General features: G+C 44.5%; 1 protein-coding gene across 1 annotated transcript; it reads right to left on the reverse strand.

Moving 5' to 3' along the window:
- Window positions 1-546: 546 nt before the first annotated feature.
- On the reverse strand, window positions 547-23740 carry LOC141072604 (ventral anterior homeobox 1a-like). The gene is made up of 2 exons (XM_073559897.1): window positions 21779-23740; window positions 547-1015 (listed from the first exon to the last, which is right to left on the reverse strand). The coding sequence occupies exons 1-2, from the start codon at window positions 22002-22004 to the stop codon at window positions 762-764; spliced, it is 480 nt and encodes a 159-aa protein (XP_073415998.1). The 5' UTR covers window positions 22005-23740; the 3' UTR covers window positions 547-761.
- Window positions 23741-24587: the final 847 nt, after the last annotated feature.

Below are 24587 nucleotides of genomic sequence, written 5' to 3' on the forward strand. Positions count from 1 at the left end.
CCAGAGCCACCGGACTACTACCCCTAATATCCCACATAATCCTGTCAGCCAGAGCCACCAAACTACTACCCCTAATATCCCACACCATCCCATTAGCCAGAGCCACCGGACTACTACCACTAATATCCCACATCATCCTGTCAGCCAGAGCCACCGGACTACTACCACTAATATCCCACATCATCCCGTCAGCCAGAGCCACCGGACTACTACCCCTAATATCCCACATCATCCCATCAGCCAGAGCCACCGGACTACTACTCCTAATATCCCACATCATCCCGTCAGCCAGAGCCACCGGACAACTACCCCTAATATCCCACATCATCCCGTCAGCCAGAGCCACCGGACTACTACCACTAATATCCCACATCATCCCGTCAGCCAGAGCCACCGGACTACTACCCCTAATATCCCACATCATCCCATCAGCCAGAGCCACCGGACAACTACCCCTAATATCCCACATCATCCCATCAGCCAGAGCCACCGGACTATTACCCCTAATATCCCACATCATCCCGTCAGCCAGAGCCACCGGACTACTACCACTAATATCCCACATCATCCCGTCAGCCAGAGCCACCGGACTACTACCCCTAATATCCCACATCATCCCGTCAGCCAGAGCCACCGGACTACTACCCCTAATATCCCACATCATCCCATCAGCCAGAGCCACCGGACTATTACCCCTAATATCCCACTTCATCCCGTCACATATATATAACACAGCAGGAGGTGATGTGTATAATATATATTTAAACATATATTACAGGCAGGAGGTATCTAGCATTATATATAATATATACCGATGATTTCAGTACCTGGGTTTCAGAGAGGTTCAGCTGCCGGGCCAGTTCTGTCCGCTCCCGGCCAACCACATACTGACACCTTTGGAACTCCATCTCCAGCCTGTAGAGCTGCTCCGCTGTGAACGATGTTCTGGTCCGTTTGGGTCGGTCCAGGTCCAGCCCCTTTGGCAGAATGATCTCCCGGATAGAGCCTTTGGCATCTGGAGGAGTAAATCAGTTGATCAGCAATGGCATCACATACCCAAGATGTACCCCCCTCTGCCAACCATAGTGAGACAAAGACCCCTCACTACTGATTTAACAGCAGCAACACCCACTGCAGAGCTAGGGACGCTATCCTGGACTCATAATACCTACACATCCTGCACCCCTTATACCTACACATCCTGCACCCCTTATACCTAAACATCCCAAAACCCCTTATACCTACACATCCTGCACCCCTTATACCTACACATCCCACAACCCCTTATACCTACACATCCCGCACCCCTTATACCTACACACCCTGCACCCCTTATACCTACACATCCTGCACCCCTTATACCTACACATCCTGCACCCCTTATACCTACACATCCCACACCCCTTATACCTACACATCCTGCACCCCTTATACCTACACATCCCAAAACCCCTTATACCTACACATCCTGCACCCCTTATACCTACACATCCCACAACCCCTTATACCTACACATCCTGCACCCTTATACCTACACATCCTGCACCACTTATAACTACACATCCCGCACCCCTTATACCTACAAAACCCGCACCCTTTAACCTACACATCCTGCACCCCTTATACCTACACATCCTGCACCCCTTATACCTACAAAACCCGCACCCCTTATACCTACACATCCTGCACCCCTTATACCTACACATCCCACACATCCCACACCCCTTATAACTACACATCCCGCATCACTTATACCTACACATCCTGCACAACTTATATCTACACATCCCACACCCCTTATACCTACACATCCCGCACCCCTAATACCTACACATCCCACACCCCTAATATCTACACATCCCGCACCCCTTATACCTACAAAACCCGCCCCCCTTATACCTACACATCCCGCACCCCTTAAACCTACACATCCCGCACCCCTTATAACTACACATCCCGCCCCCCTTATACCTACACGTCCCGCACCCCTTATACCTACACGTCCCGCACCCCTTATACCTACACGTCCCGCACCCCTTATAACTACACATCCCGCACCCCTAATACCTACACATCCCGCACCCCTAATACCTACACATCCCGCACCCCTAATACCTACACATCCCGCACCCCTTATACCTACACATCCCACAACCCCTTATACCTACACATCCCACAACCCCTTATACCTACACATCCCGCACCCCTTATACCTACACATCCCGCACCCCTTATACCTACACAACCCGCCCCCTTATACCTACACAACCCGCCCCCCTTATACCTACACAACCCGCCCCCCTTATACCTACACAACCCACCCCCCTTATACCTACACAACCCGCACCCCTAATACCTACACATCCCGCACCCCTAATACCTACACATCCCGCACCCCTTATACCTACACAACCCGCTCCCCTTATACCTACACAACCCGCCCCCCTTATACCTACACAACCCGCCCCCCTTATACCTACACAACCCGCCCCCCTTATGCCTACACAACCCGCCCCCCTTATACCTACACAACCCGCCCCCCTTATACCTACACATCCCGCACCCCTTATACCTACACTTCCCGCACCCCTTATACCTACACATCCCCTACCCCTTATACCTACACATCCCGCACCTCTTATACCTACACATCCTGCACCCCTTTTACCTGCACAACCCACCCCCCTTTTACCTACACAACCCGCCCCCCTTATACCTACACATCCCGCACCCCTTATACCTACACATCCCGCACCCCTTATACCTACACATCCTGCACCGCTTATACCTACACATCCCGCACCCCTTATACCTACACATCCCGCACCCTAATACCTACACATCCCGCACCTCTAATACCTACACATCCTGCACCCCTTTTACCTACACAACCCGCCCCCCTTATACCTACACGTCCCGCACCCCTTATACCTACACGTCCCGCACCGCTTATACCTACACATCCCGCACCCCTTATACCTACACATCCCGCACCCCTTATACCTACACATCCTGCACCGCTTATACCTACACATCCCACACCCCTTATACCTACACATCCCGCACCCTAATACCTACACATCCCGCACCTCTAATACCTACACATCCTGCACCCCTTTTACCTACACAACCCGCCCCCCTTATACCTACACGTCCCGCACCCCTTATACCTACACGTCCTGCACCGCTTATACCTACACATCCCGCACCCCTTATACCTACACATCCCGCACCCTAATACCTACACATCCCGCACCTCTAATACCTACACATCCTGCACCCCTTTTACCTACACAACCCGCCCCCCTTATACCTACACGTCCCGCACCCCTTATACCTACACGTCCTGCACCGCTTATACCTACACATCCCGCACCCCTTATACCTACACATCCCGCACCCCTTATACCTACACATCCTGCACCGCTTATACCTACACATCCCGCACCCCTTATACCTACACATCCCGCACCCTAATACCTACACATCCCGCACCTCTAATACCTACACATCCTGCACCCCTTTTACCTACACAACCCGCCCCCCTTATACCTACATGTCCCGCACCCCTTATACCTACACGTCCTGCACCGCTTATACCTACACATCCCGCACCCCTTATACCTACACATCCCGCACCCTAATACCTACACATCCCGCACCTCTAATACCTACACGTCCTGCACCCCTTTTACCTACACAACCCGCCCCCCTTATACCTACACATCCTGCACCCCTTATACCTACACATCCTGCACCCCTTATACCTACACATCCTGCACCCCTTATACCTACACATCCTGCACCCCTTATACCTACACATCCTGCACCCCTTATACCTACACATCCTGCACCCCTTTAACCTACACATCCTGCACCCCTTTAACCTACACATCCTGCACCCCTTTAACCTACACATCCCACACCCCTTATACCTACACATCCTGCACCCCTTATACCTACACATCCCGTACCCCTTATACCTACACATCCCGCACCTCTTATACCTACACATCCCGCACCCCTAATACCTACACATCCCGCATCCCTAATCCCTACACATCCCGCACCCCTTATACCTACACATCCCGCCCCCCTTATACCTACACATCCCGCACCCATTGTAGCTACACATCCTGCACCCCTTGTAGCTACAATCCCGCACCCCTTATACCTACACATCCCGCACCACTTATACCTACACATCCTGCACCCTTTATACCTACACATCCCACACCCCTTATACCTACACATGCTGCACCCCTTATACCTACACATTCGGCACCCCTTATACCTACACATCCCACAACCCTTTATACCTACACATCCTGCATCACTTATACCTATACATCCCGCACCCCTTATACCTACAAATCCCGCACCACTTATACCTACACATCCCGCACCCCTTATACCTACACATCCCGCACCCCTTATACCTACACATCCCACACCTCTTTTACCTACACATCCCGCTCCCCTTATACCTACACATCCTGCACCCCTAATACCTACATGTTACGCACCCCTTATAACAACGCAACCCGCACCCCTTATACCTACAGATCCCACACCCCTTATACCTACACATCCCGCAACCCTTATACTACACATCCCGCAACCCTTATACTACACATCCCGCACTCTTTACACCTACACATCCCGCACCCCTTATACCTACACATCCCACAACCCCTTATACCTACACATCCCACAACCCCTTATACCTCCACAACCTGCATCCCTAATACCTACACATCCTGCACCCCTTATACCTACACATCCCGCACCCCTTATACCTACACATCCCACACCTCTTTTACCTACACATCCCGCTCCCCTTATACCTACACATCCTGCACCCCTAATACCTACATGTTCCGCACCCCTTTTATCTACGCAACCCGCACCCCTTATACCTACACATCCCACACCCCTTATACCTACACATCCCGCAACCCTTATACTACACATCCCGCAACCCTTATACTACACATCCCGCACCCCTTATACCTACACATCCCGCACCCCTTATACCTACAAATCCCGCACCCCTTATAACGACACATTCCGCACCCTTTATACTTACACATCCCGCACCCCTTATACCTACACATCCCACAACTCCTTATACCTACACATCCCACAACCCCTTATACCTACAGAACCTGCACCCCTAATACCTACATATCCTGCACCCCTTATACCTACACATCCTGTACCCCTTATACCTACAAATCCCGCACCACTTATACCTACACATCCCGCACCACTTATACCTACACATCCTGCACCCCTTATATCTACACATCCTGTACCCCTAATACCTACACATCCTGCACCCCTTATATCTATACATCCTGCACCCCTTATATCTACACATCCTGTACCCCTAATACCTACACATCCTGCACCCCTTATATCTACACATCCTGTACCCCTAATACCTACACATCCTGCACCCCTTATACCTACACATCCTGTACCCGTTATACCTACACATCCTGCACCCCTAATACCTATACATCCCGCAACCTCTTAAAGCTTGACATATTGAGCAAATTATGCTGACACACCCTGCACCCCTAAGATCTTACACATCCCGCACCTATACCTACACATCCCGCACCCCTTATACCTACACATCCCGCACCCCTTATACCTACACATCCCGCACCCCTTATACCTACACATCCCGCACCCCTTATGCCTACACATCCCACAACCCCTTATACCTACACACTAGCACCCCTTATACCTACACATCCTGCACCCCTAATAACTATACATCCTGCACACCTTACACCTACACATCCTGTACTCCTAATACTTACACATCCTGCACCCCTTATACCTACACATCCCACATCCACTTATACCTACACATCCTGCACCCCTTATGCCTACACATCCTGCACCCCTAATACCTACACATCCTGTACCCCTAATACCTACACAACCTGCACACCTTATACCTACACATCCCGCACCCCTAATACTTACACATCCCGCACCCCTTATACCTACACATCCCACAACCACTTATACCTACACATCCTGTACCCCTTTTACCTACACACCCTGCACCCCTTATGCCTACACATTCTGCACCACTTATACCTACACATCCAGCACCCCTTATACCTACACATCCTGAACCACTAAAACCTACACATCCCGCACCGCTGATACGTACACATCCTGCACCCCTAATACGTACACATCCTGCACCCCTTATACCTACACATCCCGCACCCCTTATACCTACACATCCCGCACCCCTTATACCTACACATTCAGCTCCCCTTATACCTACACATCCCGCACCCCTAATACCTTCACATTCCGCACCCCTAATACCTACACATTCAGCACCCCTTATACCTACACATCCCGCACCCCTAATGCTTACACATCTTGCACCCCTTATACTACACATCCCACACCCCTAATACCTACACATCCCGCACCCCTTATACCTACACATCTCACACCCCTTATACCTACACATCTCACACCCCTTATACCTACACATGCTGCACCCCTTATACCTACACATCCAGCACCCCTTATACCTACACATCCCACACCCCTAATACCTACACATCCCACACCCCTAATACCTACACATCCCGCACCCCTTATACCTACACATCTCACACCCCTTATACCTACACATCCAGCACCCCTTATACCTACACATCCCGCACCCCTTATACCTACACATCCCGCACCCCTAATACCTACACATCCCGCACCCCTAATACCTACACTTCCCGCACCCCTAATACCTACACATCCCGCACCCCTTATACCTACACATCCCGCACCCCTTATACCTACACATCCTGCACCCCTTATACCTACACATCCCGCACCCCTAATACCTACACATCCCGCACCCCTAATACCTACACATCCCGCACCCCTTATACCTACACATCCCGCACCCCTAATACCTACACATCCCGCACCCCTTATACCTACACATCTCGCACCCCTTATACCTACACATCTCGCACCCCTAATACCTACACATCCTGCATCCCTTATACCTACACATCCTGCACCCCTAATACCTACACATCCCGCACCCCTTATACCTACACATCCCGCACCCCTTATACCTACACATCCTGCACCCCTTATACCTACACATCCTGCACCCCTAATACCTGCATCCGTTATATCTACACATCCTGTTCCCCTAATACCTACACATCCTGCACCCCTTATACCTACACATCCTGCACCCCTAATACCTTCACATCCCGCACCCCTTATACCTACACGTCCTGCACCGCTGATACGTACACATCCTGCACCCCTTATACCTACACATCCTGCACCCCTAATACCTCCACCCGTTATATCTACACATCCTGTACCCCTAATAACTACACATCCTGCACCCCTTATACCTTGTGGTGCAGTGACCATTGTGACACTTAGGGGGCGCTGTATGGGTCATGCACACAGGCTTATCCATTGTGTTAATGGAGATAGGATGAACGGCAGGATGGTAAATGACCATTATGTATCCCAGGGTGGGTTGCCCTGGGTTGGATGCTGGAATATATGTGGATCAGCAGAAGCACTGCTGAAAGTTTGCTGCAGTGTATCAGGGAAAGCTTCCAGGTGACTTTGTGAGACAGGTGAGACCAGTCACCTATAAACCCACCCAGGGGCGTGTGTCTAAACGTCTATAGTAAGCCTGTATATGTGTGTGTATGGCTCGGTGTCTGAAATAGGACCTGCGATGAGGTCATAGCCATGTGATCGGCATCTCACCGGTGGGCGTGGCTACGGACCATATAGGGTGACCAGGGTAGGTCACATAGGAGAGAGTGCCTGGATCTGATTAGTCGGTGTGGAAGGTCCCGGAAGGCTGATGTGCTGGAAGGTTTGCTGCTTTCCTGAAGCGTACACATGGGCGCCGCTGACCATATGAGGCCTGTGTGTAATGACCTGTGTGTCTCGGAAAGTCCCCAGTAGGGAAAGGACATCCGGCGTGAGAAGCAGCTAAGAGGTAACCCCGGACAGGGGAGAATTAACTGTGAGACTAGAAAGCCTGATTGCTGAACATAGCACAGCCTGTGTGACCACAGGGCTGAGAGAGAGCGAAGCCCTTTGATGAACATTGACTTGTCTGATATAAGACTGTTGCTGTTTTCGGTTTATGCCATCTAATAATAAACCACAGGGACTGATTTGTGAAGAACCCCATGCCGGACCTGGTTAATTTGCTGCCAAGTGAGTGTCCCTCCACACGAACAATAGGCAATACCTTACAACCTACACATCCCGCACCCCTTAGACCTACATATCCCGCACCCCTTATACCTACACATCCCGCACCCCTTATACCTACACATCCCGCACCCCTTATACCTACACATCCCGCACCCCTTATACCTACACATCCCGCACCCCTTATACCTACACATCCCGCACCCCTTATACCTACACATCCCGCACCCCTTATACCTACACATCCCGCACCCCTTATACCTACACATCCCGCACCCATTATACCTACACATCCCGCACCCCTTATACCTACAAATCCCGCACCCCTTATACCTACACATCCCGCACCCCTTATACCTACACATCCCGCACCCCTTATACCTACACATCCCGCACCCCTTGTACCTACACATCCCGCAACCCCTTGTACCTACACATCCCGCACCCCTTGTACCTACACATCCCGCACCCCTTGTACCTACACATCCCGCACCCCTTGTACCTACACATCCCGCACCCCTTGTACCTACACATCCCGCAACCCCTTGTACCTACACATCCCGCAACCCCTTGTACCTACACATCCCGCAACCCCTTGTACCTACACATCCCGCAACCCCTTGTACCTACACATCCCGCACCCCTTGTACCTACACATCCCGCACCCCTTGTACCTACACATCCCGCACCCCTTGTACCTACACATCCCGCACCCCTTGTACCTACACATCCCGCACCCCTTGTACCTACACATCCCGCACCCCTTATACCTACACATCCCGCACCCCTTATACCTACACATCCCGCACCCCTTATACCTACACATCCCGCACCCCTTATACCTACACATCCCGCAGCCCTTATACCTACACATCCCGCAGCCCTTATACCTACACATCCAACACCCCTTATACCTACACATCCAACACCCCTTATACCTACACATCCCGCACCCCTTATACCTACACATCCCGCAGCCCTTATACCTACACATCCCGCAGCCCTTATACCTACACATCCCACACCCCTTATACCTACACATCCTGCACCCCTTATACCTACACATCCTGCACCCCTTATACCTACACATCCTGCACCCCTTATACCTACACATCCTGCACCCCTTATACCTACACATCCTGCACCCCTTATACCTACACATCCTGCACCCCTTATACCTATACATCTCACACCCCTTATACCTACACATCCCACACCCCTTATACCTACACATCCTGCACCCCTTATACCTACACATCCTGCACCCCTTATACCTATACATCCTGCACCCCTAATACCTACACATCCTGCACCCCTAATACCTACACATCCTGCACCCCTTATACCTATACATCCTGCACCCCTTATACCTATACATCCTGCACCCCTAATACCTACACATCCTGCACCCCAATATCTATACACTAAGGCCCAGTGCTTGTGAGAAAGAAATGAACCCTCAGATAATCATCACGATATACAATGTAACTGAATAGATAGCAAATATAATATGTTATAAATGTAAGATATAATATACAGAACTACAATAAATGAAACATGTAATATACAGGTTGTGTATTAATTGTAAGGTATAATATACAGGACGTGGAATAAATATAAGATAAAATATAGACAACTGTAATAAATGTAAGATATAACATACAGGATGTGTAATAAATAGAAGACACATTTTACACATCATGTATATTTTAAGATATAATATAAATGTAAGATACAATATACAGAACTGTAATAAATGTAATATGTAAAATATACGACCTGTAATAAATATAAGATATATTATACAGGATGTGTAAAAAATATAAGATGTAAAATGCAGGATGTGCAATAAATGTAAGATATAATATACACAAGCTGTAACAAATGTAAGATATAATATATAGGATGTGCATTAAATGTAACAGATAATATGCAGAACTATAATAAATGTAATATTTAAAATAAAGAACTGTAATAAATGTAATGTATAATATACATGACCTGTAATAAATATAATATATAATATACAGGATGTGTAATAAATATAAGATATAATATACAGAACTGTAATAAATATAAGATATAATATACAGAACTGTAATAAATGTGAGATATAATATACAGAACTGTAATAAATATAAGATATAATATACAGAACTATAATAAATGTGAGATATAATATACAGATCTGTAATAAATATAAGATATAATATACAGAACTGTAATAAATGTGAGATATAATATACAGAACTGTAATAAATGTGAGATATAATATACAGAACTGTAATAAGTATAAGATATAATATACAGAACTGTAATAAATATAAGATATAATATACAGAACTGTAATAAATATAAGATATAATATACAGAACTGTAATAAATGTAAGATATAATATACAGAACTGTAATAAATGTGAGATATAATATACAGAACTGTAATAAATATAAGATATAATATACAGAATTGTAATAAATATAAGATATAATATACAGAACTGTAATAAATGTGAGATATAATATACAGAACTGTAATAAGTATAAGATATAATATACAGAACTGTAATAAATATAAGATATAATATACAGAACTGTAATAAATGTAAGATATAATATACAGAACTGTAATAAATGTGAGCAGCTATAATATACAGAACTGTAATAAATGTGAGATATAATATACAGAACTGTAATAAATGTGAGATACAATATACAGAACTGTAATAAGTATAAGATATAATATACAGAACTGTAATAAATATAAGATATAATATACAGAATTGTAATAAATATAAGATATAATATACAGAACTGTAATAAATATAAGATATAATATACAGAACTGTAATAAATGTGAGATACAATATACAGAACTGTAATAAATATAAGATATAATATACAGAACTGTAATAAATATAAGATATAATATACAGAATTGTAATAAATATAAGATATAATATACAGAACTGTAATAAATATAAGATATAATATACAGAACTGTAATAAATGTGAGATACAATATACAGAACTGTAATAAATATAAGATATAACATGCAGAACTGTAATAAATGTGAGCAGCTATAATATACAGAACTGTAATAAATGTGAGATACAATATACAGAACTGTAATAAATATAAGATATAATATACAGAACTGTAATAAGTATAAGATATAATATACAGAACTGTAATAAATATAAGATATAATATACAGAACTGTAATAAATGTAAGATATAATATACAGAACTGTAATAAATATAAGATATAATATACAGAACTGTAATAAATGTGAGATACAATATACAGAACTGTAATAAATATAAGATATAATATACAGATCTGTAATAAATATAAGATATAATATACAGAACTGTAATAAATATAAGATATAATATACAGAACTGTAATAAATGTAAGATATAATATACCGAACTGTAATAAATGTGAGCTATAATATACAGAACTGTAATAAATGTGAGATATAATATACAGAACTGTAATAAGTATAAGATATAATATACAGAACTGTAATAAATGTAAGATATAATATACAGAACTGTAATAAATATAAGATATAATATACAGAACTGTAATAAATGTGAGATACAATATACAGAACTGTAATAAATATAAGATATAACATGCAGAACTGTAATAAATGTGAGCAGCTATAATATACAGAACTGTAATAAATGTGAGATACAATATACAGAACTGTAATAAATATAAGATATAATATACAGGACTGTAATAAATATAAGATATAATATACAGAACTGTAATAAATGTGAGATACAATATACAGAACTGTAATAAATATAAGATATAATATGCAGATCTGTAATAAATATAAGATATAATGTACAGAACTGTAATAAATATAAGATATAATATACAGAACTGTAATAAATATAAGATATAATATACAGGACTGTAATAAATATAAGATATAATATACAGAACTGTAATAAATATAAGATATAATATACAGATCTGTAATAAATATAAGATATAATATACAGAACTGTAATAAATATAAGATATAATATACAGAACTGTAATAAATGTGAGATACAATATACAGAACTGTAATAAATATAAGATATAATATGCAGATCTGTAATAAATATAAGATATAATGTACATAACTGTAATAAATATAAGATATAATATACAGAACTGTAATAAATATAAGATATAATATACAGGACTGTAATAAATATAAGATATAATATACAGATCTGTAATAAATATAAGATATAATATACAGAACTGTAATAAATGTGAGATATAATATACAGAACTGTAATAAATGTGAGATATAATATACAGAACTGTAATAAATATAAGATATAATATACAGAACTGTAATAAATATAAGATATAATATACAGAACTGTAATAAATATAAGATATAATATAAAGAAATGTAATAAATATAAGATATAATATACAGAACTGTAATAAATATAAGATATAATATACAGAACTGTAATAAATATAAGATATAATATACAGAACTGTAATAAATATAAGATATAACATACAGAACTGTAATAAATATAAGATATAATATACAGAACTGTAATAAATGTGAGATATAATATCCAGAACTGTAATAAATGTGAGATATAATGTACAGAACTGTAATAAATATGATATAATATACAGAACTGTAATAAATATAAGATATAATATAAAGAAATGTAATAAATATAAGATATAATATACAGATCTGTAATAAATATAAGATATAATATACAGATCTGTAATAAATGTGAGATACAATAGCCAGATCTGTAATACATTTTTTACATGTTTGGTATATTTTTGTAAATTACACGTATAAGATATAATATACAGAAGCAGTAATAAAGGTAATTCTGAACGCTCCGGTGTTTCCCCCTCATTGTAACTAATAAACAGTAATAGGATTATTATCCACCGTATGCATATGATAATCATTATAGTAATGCTTTTCATTAATTAGAAGATTATTCTAGACGCAGTGTTATCTTATTGTTATTATGTTTTCTGGTATTTTAGAATTCTGAGGGTTATTAATGTATAATAATACCGTTAGTCCGCACATAGTGTGATTGTATCCTCTTATACAGTGTAATATTCTCTAATATATAATAATATAGATTTCCACTACTGTCTGATATATGGCGACATAATCAGCCGGGTGATCACAGCCTGATATGTAATAGTGATGATAGCGGAATAATCTGTGTGGAAGAAGAAGCCTTACCACTGGGATATTATTATTTATTAGACGTTATCTCACCGTGTACAAAGAATCATTATTAATAATGTCAAAAACAGAATATCGTGTGATCTTACTACAGGAATCTAGTGATGATCTAGTAACCAGTATTTAATGGGATCCTTTCTAAGACACCGGCGATACAATGCCGCTGCAGTTTGTGTACAATGTGACATCCACTTTCTTAGGGTTCATCGCTTTATCATTAATTGTACAAACTTCCACCCAGAGTGATTCTAAGAAAGAGAAGTGACCGGGAATACAGAGAAGTAGGGTGTGAAGCTCGGGTGTGATACTAAGGTGTGAAGCTCGGGTGTGATACTAAGGTGTGAAGCTCGGGTGTGATACTAAGGTGTGAAGCTCGGGTGTGATACTAAGGTGTGAAGCTCGGGTGTGATACTAAGGTGTGATACTCGGGTGTGATACTAAGGTGTGATACTCGGGTGTGATACTAAGGTGTGAAGCTCGGGTGTGATACTAAGGTGTGAAGCTCGGGTGTGATACTAAGGTGTGAAGCTCGGGTGTGATACTAAGGTGTGAAGCTCGGGTGTGATACTAAGGTGTGAAGCTCGGGTGTGATACTAAGGTGTGAAGCTCGGGTGTGATACTAAGGTGTGAAGCTCGGGTGTGATACTAAGGTGTGAAGCTCGGGTGTGATACTAAGGTGTGATACTCGGGTGTGATACTAAGGTGTGATGCTCGGGTGTGATACTAAGGTGTGAAGCTCGGGTGTGATACTAAGGTGTGAAGCTCGGGTGTGATACTAAGGTGTGAAGCTCGGGTGTGATACTAAGGTGTGAAGCTCGGGTGTGATACTAAGGTGTGAAGCTCGGGTGTGATACTAAGGTGTGAAGCTCGGGTGTGATACTAAGGTGTGAAGCTCGGGTGTGATACTAAGGTGTGATACTAAGGTGTGATACTCGGGTGTGATACTAAGGTGTGAAGCTCGGGTGTGATACTAAGGTGTGATACTCGGGTGTGATACTTGGGTGTGATACTCGGGTGTGATACTTGGGTGTGATAATAGGGTGTGATAATAGGGTGTGATAGTATTGTGTGATAATAGGGTGTGATATTCAGGTGTGATAATAGGGTGTGAAAATATGGTGTGATACTAGGGTGTGATACTTGGGTGTGATGCTCTGTTGTGATACTTGGGTGTGATAATAGAGTGTGAAGCTCGGGTGTGATACTCGGGTGTGATAGTAGGGTGTGATATTCAGGTGTGATAATAGGGTGTGAAAATACGGTGTGATACTAGGGTGTGATACTCGGGTGTGATGCTCTGGTGTGATACTTGGGTGTGATAATAGAGTGTGATGCTCAGGTGTGATAGTAGGGTGTGATACTAAGGTATGATACTCGGGTGTGATAATCAGATGTGATACTTGGGTGTGATACTCGGACATGATACTAGGGTGTGATACTCGGGTGTGGTGTGATACTCGGATGTGATACTAGGGTGTGATACTCGGGTGTGATATTCGGGTGTAATACTAGGGAGTGATACTAGGGTGTGATACTAGGGTTTGATACTCAGGTGTGATACTATTGCATGATACTAGGGTGTGATACTCAGCTGTAATACAAGGCCGTGATACTAATGTGTGATACTAGGGTGTGGTACTAAAGTGTGATACTCAGGTGTGATTCTCGGGTGTAATACTAGGGCATGATACTAGGGTATGATACTTGAGTGCAATACTCGGGTGTGATACTCGGGTGTTATATTAATGTCTGATACTCTGGTGTAGTACTAGGGGATGATACTAGGGTGTGGTACTAAGGTGTGATACTCGGGTGTAATACTAGGGCATGATACTAGGGTGTGATACTAAGGTGTGATTCTTGGGTGTAATACTAGGGCATGATACTAGGGTGTGGTACTAAGGTGTGATACTCGGGTGTGATACTCGGGTGTAATACTAGGGAATGATACTAGGATGTGAAACTAAGGTGTGATACTTGGGTGTAATACTAATATGTGATACCAAGGTGTGATACTCTGGTGTGATACTTGGGTGTGATACTAGGGTGTGATACTAGGGTGTGATACTCCGGTGTAATACTAGGGTGTGGTACTAAGGTGTGATACTCAGGTGTGATACTCGGGAGTAATACTAGTGCGTGATATTAGGGTGTGATACTAAGGTGTGATACTAGGGTGTGATACTCGAGTGCAATACTCGCGTGTGATACTCCAGTGTGATACTAGGGCATGATACTAGGGTGTGATACTAAGGTGTGATACTCGGGCATGATTCTCAGGCGTGATACTAGGATGTGATACTGAGGTGGAATACTCAGGTGTAATACTCGTGTGTAATACTATGGCTTGATCCTCGGGCGTGATACTATGGGGTGATACTTAGGTGTGATATATGGGTGTGATACACGGGTGTGAGACTCGGGTGTGATACTAAGGTGTGATACTAAGGTGTGATACTAAGGTGTGATACTCGGGTGTGATACTCGGGTGAGATACTCGGGTGAGATACTCGGGTGTGATACTTGGTTTTGGTACTAAGATGTGATACTCAGATTTGATACTCAGGTGTAATACTAGGGTGTGATAATAGGTTGTGATACTAGGGTGTGATACTTGAGTGTGATTCTAGGGTGTGATATTCGTGTGTAATACTAGGGCGTGATACTAGGGTGTGGTACTAAGGTGTGATACTAGGGTGTGATATTAGAGTGTGATACTCAGGTGTGATACTTGGGTATGATACTAGGGTGTCATACTTGGGTTTCATATTCGGAGTGATACTAAGGTGTGATACGCGTGTGTGATACTAGTGTGCAATACTTGGGTGTGTGCCCAGGGGTGAAGATAAGGAGGTGAGTGCCCAGGGGTGAAGATAAGGAGGTGAGTGCCCTAGGGTGAAGATATGGAAGTGAGCTATGGATGTGGAGGTGAGCACCCTGGGGAAGATATGGAGGTGAGTGCCCAGGGGTGAAGATATGGAGGTGAATGACCAGGGGTGAAGACAGGGGTGAAGATATCGAAGTGAGTGCCCAGGGGTGAAGATATGGAGGTGAATGAGCAGGGGTGAAGATATGGAGGTGAGTGCCCAGGGGTGAAGATATAGGGGTGATTGCCCTGGGGTGGTGACCAGGCATAGTTATAGAAGTGAGCACCTGGGGGTAAGTGTATGAGGTTGAGTAAGGAGTTGGTATGGAGATGGATGAATGTATACAAGGATGAATGGCTATAAGAATAGGATTATAGAACTGCCTTTATATAGGTGTATGTGGGGTGAAATATATAAATATTATTATGCTCTACTTATACAGCGTCACTACTTCCACAGCTTTACAGGCAACAGCACTGTCCCCATTGGGGCTCACAGTCTACATTCCCTATCAGTCTTTGGAATGAGGGAGGAAACTGGAGGAAACCCACGAAACATGGGGAGAACATATAAACTCCTTGCAGATGTCGTCCTTTGTGCGATTTGAACCCAGGACCCCAGCGCTGCAGTACTAAAAACTGAGCCACCATACAGTGCTAACCACTGATCCACCATACAGTGCCAACCACTGAGCCACCGTACAGTGCTAACCACTGAGCCACTGTACAGTGCCAACCACTGATCCACCGTACAGTGCCAACCACTGATCCACCGTACAGTGCTAACCACTGAGCCACCATACAGTGCTAACCACTGAGCCACCGTACAGTGCTAACCACTGAGCCACTGTACAGTGCCAACCACTGATCCACCGTACAGTGCCAACCACTGATCCACCGTACAGTGCCAACCACTGATCCACCGTACAGTGCTAACCACTGATCCACCATACAGTGCCAACCACTGAGCCACCGTACAGTGCTAACCACTGAGCCACTGTACAGTGCCAACCACTGATCCACCGTACAGTGCCAACCACTGATCCACCGTACAGTGCTAACCACTGAGCCACCATACAGTGCTAACCACTGAGCCACCGTACAGTGCTAACCACTGAGCCACCATACAGTGCTAACCACTGAGCCACTGTGCTGCCCACAAATAATATAATCTGTGTGTGGGTACATATGAGTGAATTTTCAGGGTGATCATCTGTGGTTGTACTTGTAGGGTGACTGTATGTACGGTTATGTTTGCATATAGGGGAATATGCAGGAGTGACTGTCGGTCATTGTGCAGATATGATTGCATGATATAGGTGGATATACAGGGTGGTGGTGAATGTTTCACCTGTTTACATGGGGTAAAGGTATATGGGTTAATGTACGGCTGTGGATGTCTGGAGGTATAGGGGGCTCTATAAGTGTATGGTATCAGGTGTGATGAGGCAGGGGATGACGATAGAAGGAGGGTGAATATACTTTATGGGATGTCTATATACAAGGAGCAGGTATGGGGCATATACAGAGCTGCGTATAACTGGGGGAGGTAATAAGAGTAAGGTAAGTCTATACGGGGAGATTTGGAACAGCACAGTTCAGGTCACTGTATGGGGACAGTAGCGGGGGGTATGTAGGAGGTGGGCGTTTGGGGACAGGATGTGGTAGCTGCGGTGCAGAGATGGGCAGGTGATACGGTGCTTGGAGGCAGCCGGAGATTTAGAGAAGTGGGTATGTGACGGGTAGAGGGCCGGGTGCTTGGAAGCATTTCTGCACTGTGGCTCGGATTATAGATAATGCAGATAAGTGTATGGAATTAGCTTTATGTACAGGGTGCAGTATGGAGCTGCTTATACACAAGATGGGCAACATGGAGATCTGCAAAAAGGATGTATGCGTATAATGGCTAATATATACGCCAAACGTGTATGCGGAAGGAAAGGGTGACTATATAGGGTGTGTAGGAAAGTCTGTGCCTGCACAGGTGTGTGTATGTATAGAGGATAGTATATAGGGATATACGACAGTATATATAGTGCGAGTGTATGAAGGTGTGTATGCATAGAGGATGGTATATAGGAGTGTGCGGCAGTCTATAAAGAACGAGTGTGTGAAGGTGTGTATGTATAGAGGATGGTATAATGGAGTGTATGGCAGTCTATATAGAGCGAGTGTATGAAGGTGTGTATGTATAGAGGATGGTATATAGGAGTGTATGGCAGCCTATATAGAGCGAGTGTATGAAGGTGTGTATGTATAGAGAATGGTATATTGGAGTGTACGGCAGTCTATATAGAGCGAGTGTATGAAGGTGTATGTACAAAGGATGGTATATTTGAGTGTATGGTAGTCTATATAGAGCGAGTGTGTGAAGGTGTGTATGTATAGAGGATGGTATATAGGAGTGTACGGCAGTCTATATAGAGCGAGTGTATGAAGGTGTGCATGTATAGAGGATGGTATATTGGAGTGTATGGCAGTCTATATAGAGCGAGTGTATGAAGGTGTGTATGTATAGAGAATGGTATATTGGAGTGTACGGCAGTCTATATAGAGCGAGTGTATGAAGGTGTGTATGTATAGAGGATGGTATATTGGAGTGTATGGCAGTCTATATAGAGCGAGTGTATGAAGGTGTGTATGTATAGAGGTTGGTATATTGGAGTGTATGGCAGTCTATATAGAGCGAGTGTATGAAGGTGTGTATGTATAGAGAATGGTATATTGGAGTGTACGGCAGTCTATATAGAGCGAGTGTATGAAGGTGTGCATGTATAGAGGATGGTATATTGGAGTGTATGGCAGTCTATATAGAGCGAGTGTATAAAGGTGTGTATGTATAGAGGATGGTATATTGGAGTGTATGGCAGTCTATATAGAGCGAGTGTATGAAGGTGTGCATGTATAGAGGATGGTATATTGGAGTGTATGGCAGTCTATATAGAGCGAGTGTATGAAGGTGTGTATGTATAGAGGTTGGTATATTGGAGTGTATGGCAGTCTATATAGAGCGAGTGTATGAAGGTGTGTATGTATAGAGAATGGTATATTGGAGTGTACGGCAGTCTATATAGAGCGAGTGTATGAAGGTGTATGTACAAAGGATGGTATATTTGAGTGTATGGTAGTCTATATAGAGCGAGTGTGTGAAGGTGTGTATGTATAGAGGATGGTATATAGGAGTGTACGGCAGTCTATATAGAGCGAGTGTATGAAGGTGTGCATGTATAGAGGATGGTATATAGGGGTGTACGGCAGTCTATATAGAGCGAGTGTATGAAGGTGTATGTATAGAGGATGGTATATTGGAGTGTACAGCAGTCTATATAGAGCGAGTGTATGAAGGTGTGTATAGAGGATGGTATATAGGAGTGTATGGCAGTCTATATAGAGCGAGTGTATGAGAGTGTGTATAGAGGATGGTATATAGGAGTGTATGGCAATCTATATAGAGCGAGTGTATGAAGGTGTGTATGTGTAGAGGATGGTATATAGGGGCGTACGGCAGTCTATATAGAGCGAGTGTATGAAGGTGTGTATGTATAGAGGATGGTATATAGGAGTGTACGGCAGTCTATATAGAGCGAGTTTATGAAGGTGTGTATGTATAGAGGATGGTATATAGGATTGTACAGCAGTCTATATAGAGCGAGTGTATGAAGGTGTGCATGTATAGAGGATGGTATATAGAAGTGTACGGCAGTCTATATAGAGCGAGTGTATGAAGGTGTGCATAGAGGATGGTATATAGGGGTGTACGACAGTCTATATAGAGTGAGTGTATGAAGGTGTGTATAGAGGATGATATATAGGAATGTACGACAGTATGTATAGAGCGAGTGTATGAAGTTGTGTATAGAGGATGGTATATAGGGGTGTACAACAGTCTGTATAGAGCAAGTGTATGAAGTTGTGTATAGAGGATGATATGTAGGAATGTACGACAGTGTATAGAGCGAGTGTATGAAGGTGTGTATAGAGGATGATATATAGGAATGTACGACAGTCTGTATAGAGCAAGTGTATGAAGTTGTGTATAGAGGATGATATATAGGAATGTACGACAGTATGTATAGAGCGAGTGTATGAAGGTGTGCATAGAGGATGGTATATAGGGGTGTACGACAGTCTATATAGAGTGAGTGTATGAAGGTGTGTATAGAGGATGATATATAGGAATGTACGACAGTATGTATAGAGCGAGTGTATGAAGTTGTGTATAGAGGATGGTGTATAGGGGTGTACGACAGTCTGTATAGAGCGAGTGTATGAAGGTGTGTATAGAGGATGATATATAGGAATGTACGACAGTCTGTATAGAGCGAGTGTATGAAGTTGTGTATAGAGGATGGTGTATAGGGGTGTACGACAGTCTATATAGAGCGAGTGTATGGAGTTACGTATGTAAGGGTTAATATATAGAGCATGTTTATGGATGTATGTTTATATAGGGAGCATGTATATGGTATACATAGGCATCTCGGAGTTATGTATATACAAGTTAATGTGTATGAAGGCGTATATATAACAGTGTGTATCTGGACGGATGTAAGTTATGTACATAGGGCTAGGAATACAGAGGTGTGTGAATGTAAGGGTTAATGTATATGGTGAGTATATGGAGTTATATACTGTGTATATGTTTAAATTGAGTGAGTATGTGACGGTCTGTATAGGAATAGGTAAATGTAAAGGGTCATAGAGCTAGGCACGGTATGAAACGCTTAATATAGGTGCATGTATGATTGGTATATGGAGCCGTATAGAAGCAGCTATTGAAGCTTAAAGGGATTTTATAGACATACCCTCTTCTACACGATATACAGAGAACGAGGGTATGAAGGTGCGAATAGGGGTACGCAGATGGGAAGTAGGGAGGCATGAATAGTGGCTGTATATAGAGTCATTGTATGACGGTCAGTACATGAATAGGTATGCAGCCGTGTGCAGAGTGAAGGGTCATGCAGGGTTGATATAGAGCAAGCGCATGAAGGTAAGTATATAGGTATAAAAGGGTTAATATATACTGTGAGTATAACGGAGTGTATATAGGTACCGGCACACAGATTTGAGTATAAAGGGTTACTGAGGTATAAAGCAATATGGAAGTGTGTATGTCACCGACATGTAAGAGTCACTATATAGAGTGAGGGCATGAAGGTGTGTCAGGGTGATGGAGGCATATAAGGGTAATATATGGGGTGCATATGGGGTCGGTATGCGGAGGTGCATAGTGAGTTAGGGAGGAATGTATATAAGAAAGGAGTAAGGAGCAAAGTTGACATGGGACACATCTCTAATGCTCGGAGTCACCTCTATAGTGGTAAGGTCGTACATGGGAACGTGTGGGTGCACGTATGTGGTTGGGTGTATATGATACACACGGGGGACATTGGGGGTTACCTCGCACCAGGATCCTCCTGCAGTAGTCCGGGTCTGTGCTCTTGCTCTTGGCGCAGGGGTCGGAGGCTCCTGGGGCCGAGGGGTAACTGCCCTGCCTTTGATCCTTGAGATATGGACTGGGGATGCCCAATTGAGAGTCCCTGTGGTCCTTGCCCTCCTTGTGCCCGGGTTTTGAGCTGCAGATGTTCTCCTCCCTCAGGTCCATGCTATGCACCTTCCCGAACATAGATTGGTGATGGGGCGCTAATCGGGCGCAGTGCTGCTGCTTCCTGAACACGTCCAGCACTGAGCACACGAGCTGACTGCGCTACATGAGCTGGAGGATGCGCGGAGTGCGAGGAGTCTGCAGCCTCCACACTGAGGTCTCCTCATCAATGCACCAGACCATCTGCAGATGGAGTAGATGTCAAGTGGCCCCAATCAATGACAAGAGATGATGAGGGACCCTAATTATTAAGGAAGAGAGAAGAGGGGCCCAAATCACTGACACCAGAGGATGGAAGGCCACAATGATGAGTGGGGTGAGGGGCTCTAATTATCAAGGGGAGGGTGCAAACAACCAGATCGACTAAAGAGAGACCCCAATGATAGGAAAATAAATGAAGGCACCACAATCATTGATGAAGTGGCCCCAGTCACTTAGAAGATTTTGAGGAGACCAACATAGCAGAGGAGATGAGGGGCCCCAGTGACTGAGAAAAGGATATAAGGGCTCCAGTGACCTGGGAGAGAATGAAGGGCTACAAGGGATGAAGGGCCCCAGTAACTACGCAGACGTCATTATGGACTCCAGTGACGGGGGAGTGGAGGTGAGGGTCAGAGCGAACAAGATGAGCTGAGGGGTCCCACTGACCGAGGAGAGAGGGCGAGGAGTCCCAGTGACCTAGGAGAGGAGGTGAAGGGTCCCAGTGACTGAGGAGAGGAGGAAAGCGGTCCCAGTGACCGAGGAGAGGAGGCAAGGGGACCCAGTGACCGAGGAGAGGAGGCGAGGGTTCCCAGGGACAGAGGAGAGGAGGCAAGCGGTCCCAGGGACAGAGGAGAGGAGGCGAGGGTTCCCAGGGACAGAGGAGAGGAGGCAAGCGGTCCCAGTGACCGAGGAGAGGAGGCGAGGGTTCCCAGGGACAGAGGAGAGGAGGCAAGGGGTCCCAGTGACCGAGGAGAGGAGGCAAGGGGACCCAGTGACCAAGGGTTCCCAGTGACCGAGGAGAGGAGCCGAGGGGTCCCAGTGAATGAGGAGAGGGGATGAGGTAACTCGGAGACTATGCAGTTGTCACCAGTCAACCCAGTGACTTAACGCAGAGAATGAATGGTCCCGGTGACTGAGAGGAGATGAGGGGTCAGTGTAACCGCAGAAAGATGACGAGGGGTCCTAACGAGATAGAGAGAAGAGGGTAGGGGGTCTCAATGAGTGAAAGAAGATATGTGGGGTCCCTGTAACGGAGCAGAGGAGAAGAGGGGTCCCAGCGACTGAGCAGAGGGAATGAGGCTGCACTCAGTCAACAGTGGTCAGACAAGTCCTCGTTGCAGGGTGTCAACCCCGTGCCCGGTATTTATTCCTGCCCTCCATTCCTCTGATGACACCAAATTATCCTCTTTCGTTGGAATGTGCGGTCTTGGAGGAGATCTGCGGTTCATTGAAGGATCGCTGCAATGGTCCCAGGGACTGTGGCTGCCTCTGGTTCCCGCCCTCCACTTTTCATGTCTGGATATGGGGGTCTGAGTAGCTCGGCACATCTGACCATCCAGAAGGCGGCTGAGGTCTGGTATGGGCTCACAGTCTTCTGGGGAACAGCAGAAAGTTTCTCCGGGCAGAAGCCACCTATTGTCCTAGCCCCACATCTCTGAGAGGCGCAGCCAGTAATCCAATAAAGCATTGATTAGGCCACAATGGCTCAATTGAAATGGTTGGCCTTGTGGAGAGCGGCTGGAGCGCGCCTCGTCACCTTGCACAGGACCCCTCCTCGCAGACCTGCTCATTCAACTCCTTTATGAAGAAAGGAGAATGGGCTGAGAGACTTCAATTATCTAATGGGGCCGGGTGTTAACTCTCCGGCCTGTCAGGGGAAAGGAGGCAAACTCCACCATGTAGAAAGAGGAGCTGAGTTCTGGGCGGAGAGGTGAAGGTGCAACCAACAAAGTCAAGTCAGCTCTTACCAGGGGCCAAATATTAACCCCTGGAGGGCCATGCCGCTCGCAGAGACTTCACTTGGAAGCCTCGTTCAGGACACAAGTTCTGCAGATATTAAACAGACGGGATGAGATTTATTCTTGCAGACATATTCAAAGGTTGAGTCATACTGGGATGGACAGGACCCCATCATTACCGAGAACTGGCCGGATTGCTTCATTGATAAAATGAAAATGGTAAAAATGTATCACAAGGGGACATTGTCACATTTCCAGGAGAGTAGAAGATATTCCGTTATTACACAACGAAGGTGTGGGCAGGAGGGGTCCGCGTGGTGCACACGACAGGGAAGCTCTGAATGGACCAGCTGCTTACACCCACAAATAATCAGTGGATAACACCTCGGGGAGCAGACATACGGTCCTCTCTAATAACCTCAAATATTACACCAGCAGCGGTAAGGGAGTGACTTCATCGGCGGGGAGTGATGTCATCAACAGGGAGGGATAACACCTGTGGAAATTGAAGTAACTGTACTGGATATTTGGGCAGTGACTGATGCCAATGGCAAAGAGTTACATTAGCATCAAGTAATGATGGCTGCAGCATGGAGAGACGTTAGAATCAATAAGTCACATCTGCAGCAGGAAATTATACTATGGTGAAAAGCAGCAGTGGGAG

Source organism: Dendrobates tinctorius, unplaced genomic scaffold (assembly GCF_039654945.1).
Source record: "Dendrobates tinctorius isolate UK_male_01 unplaced genomic scaffold, ASM3965494v1 ptg000279l, whole genome shotgun sequence".
NCBI lineage: Eukaryota > Metazoa > Chordata > Amphibia > Anura > Dendrobatidae > Dendrobates > Dendrobates tinctorius.

Bases quoted from the DNA above. Each gene is read 5' to 3' on its own strand.
- LOC141072604 (XM_073559897.1), bottom strand. From the start codon at position 22,004: ATGTTCGGGAAGGTGCATAGCATGGACCTGAGGGAGGAGAACATCTGC. The intron at 1,016-21,778 runs GTAACCCCCAAT...TTACTCCTCCAG, and splicing joins CAGGAGGATCCTGGTGCGAG to ATGCCAAAGGCTCTATCCGG.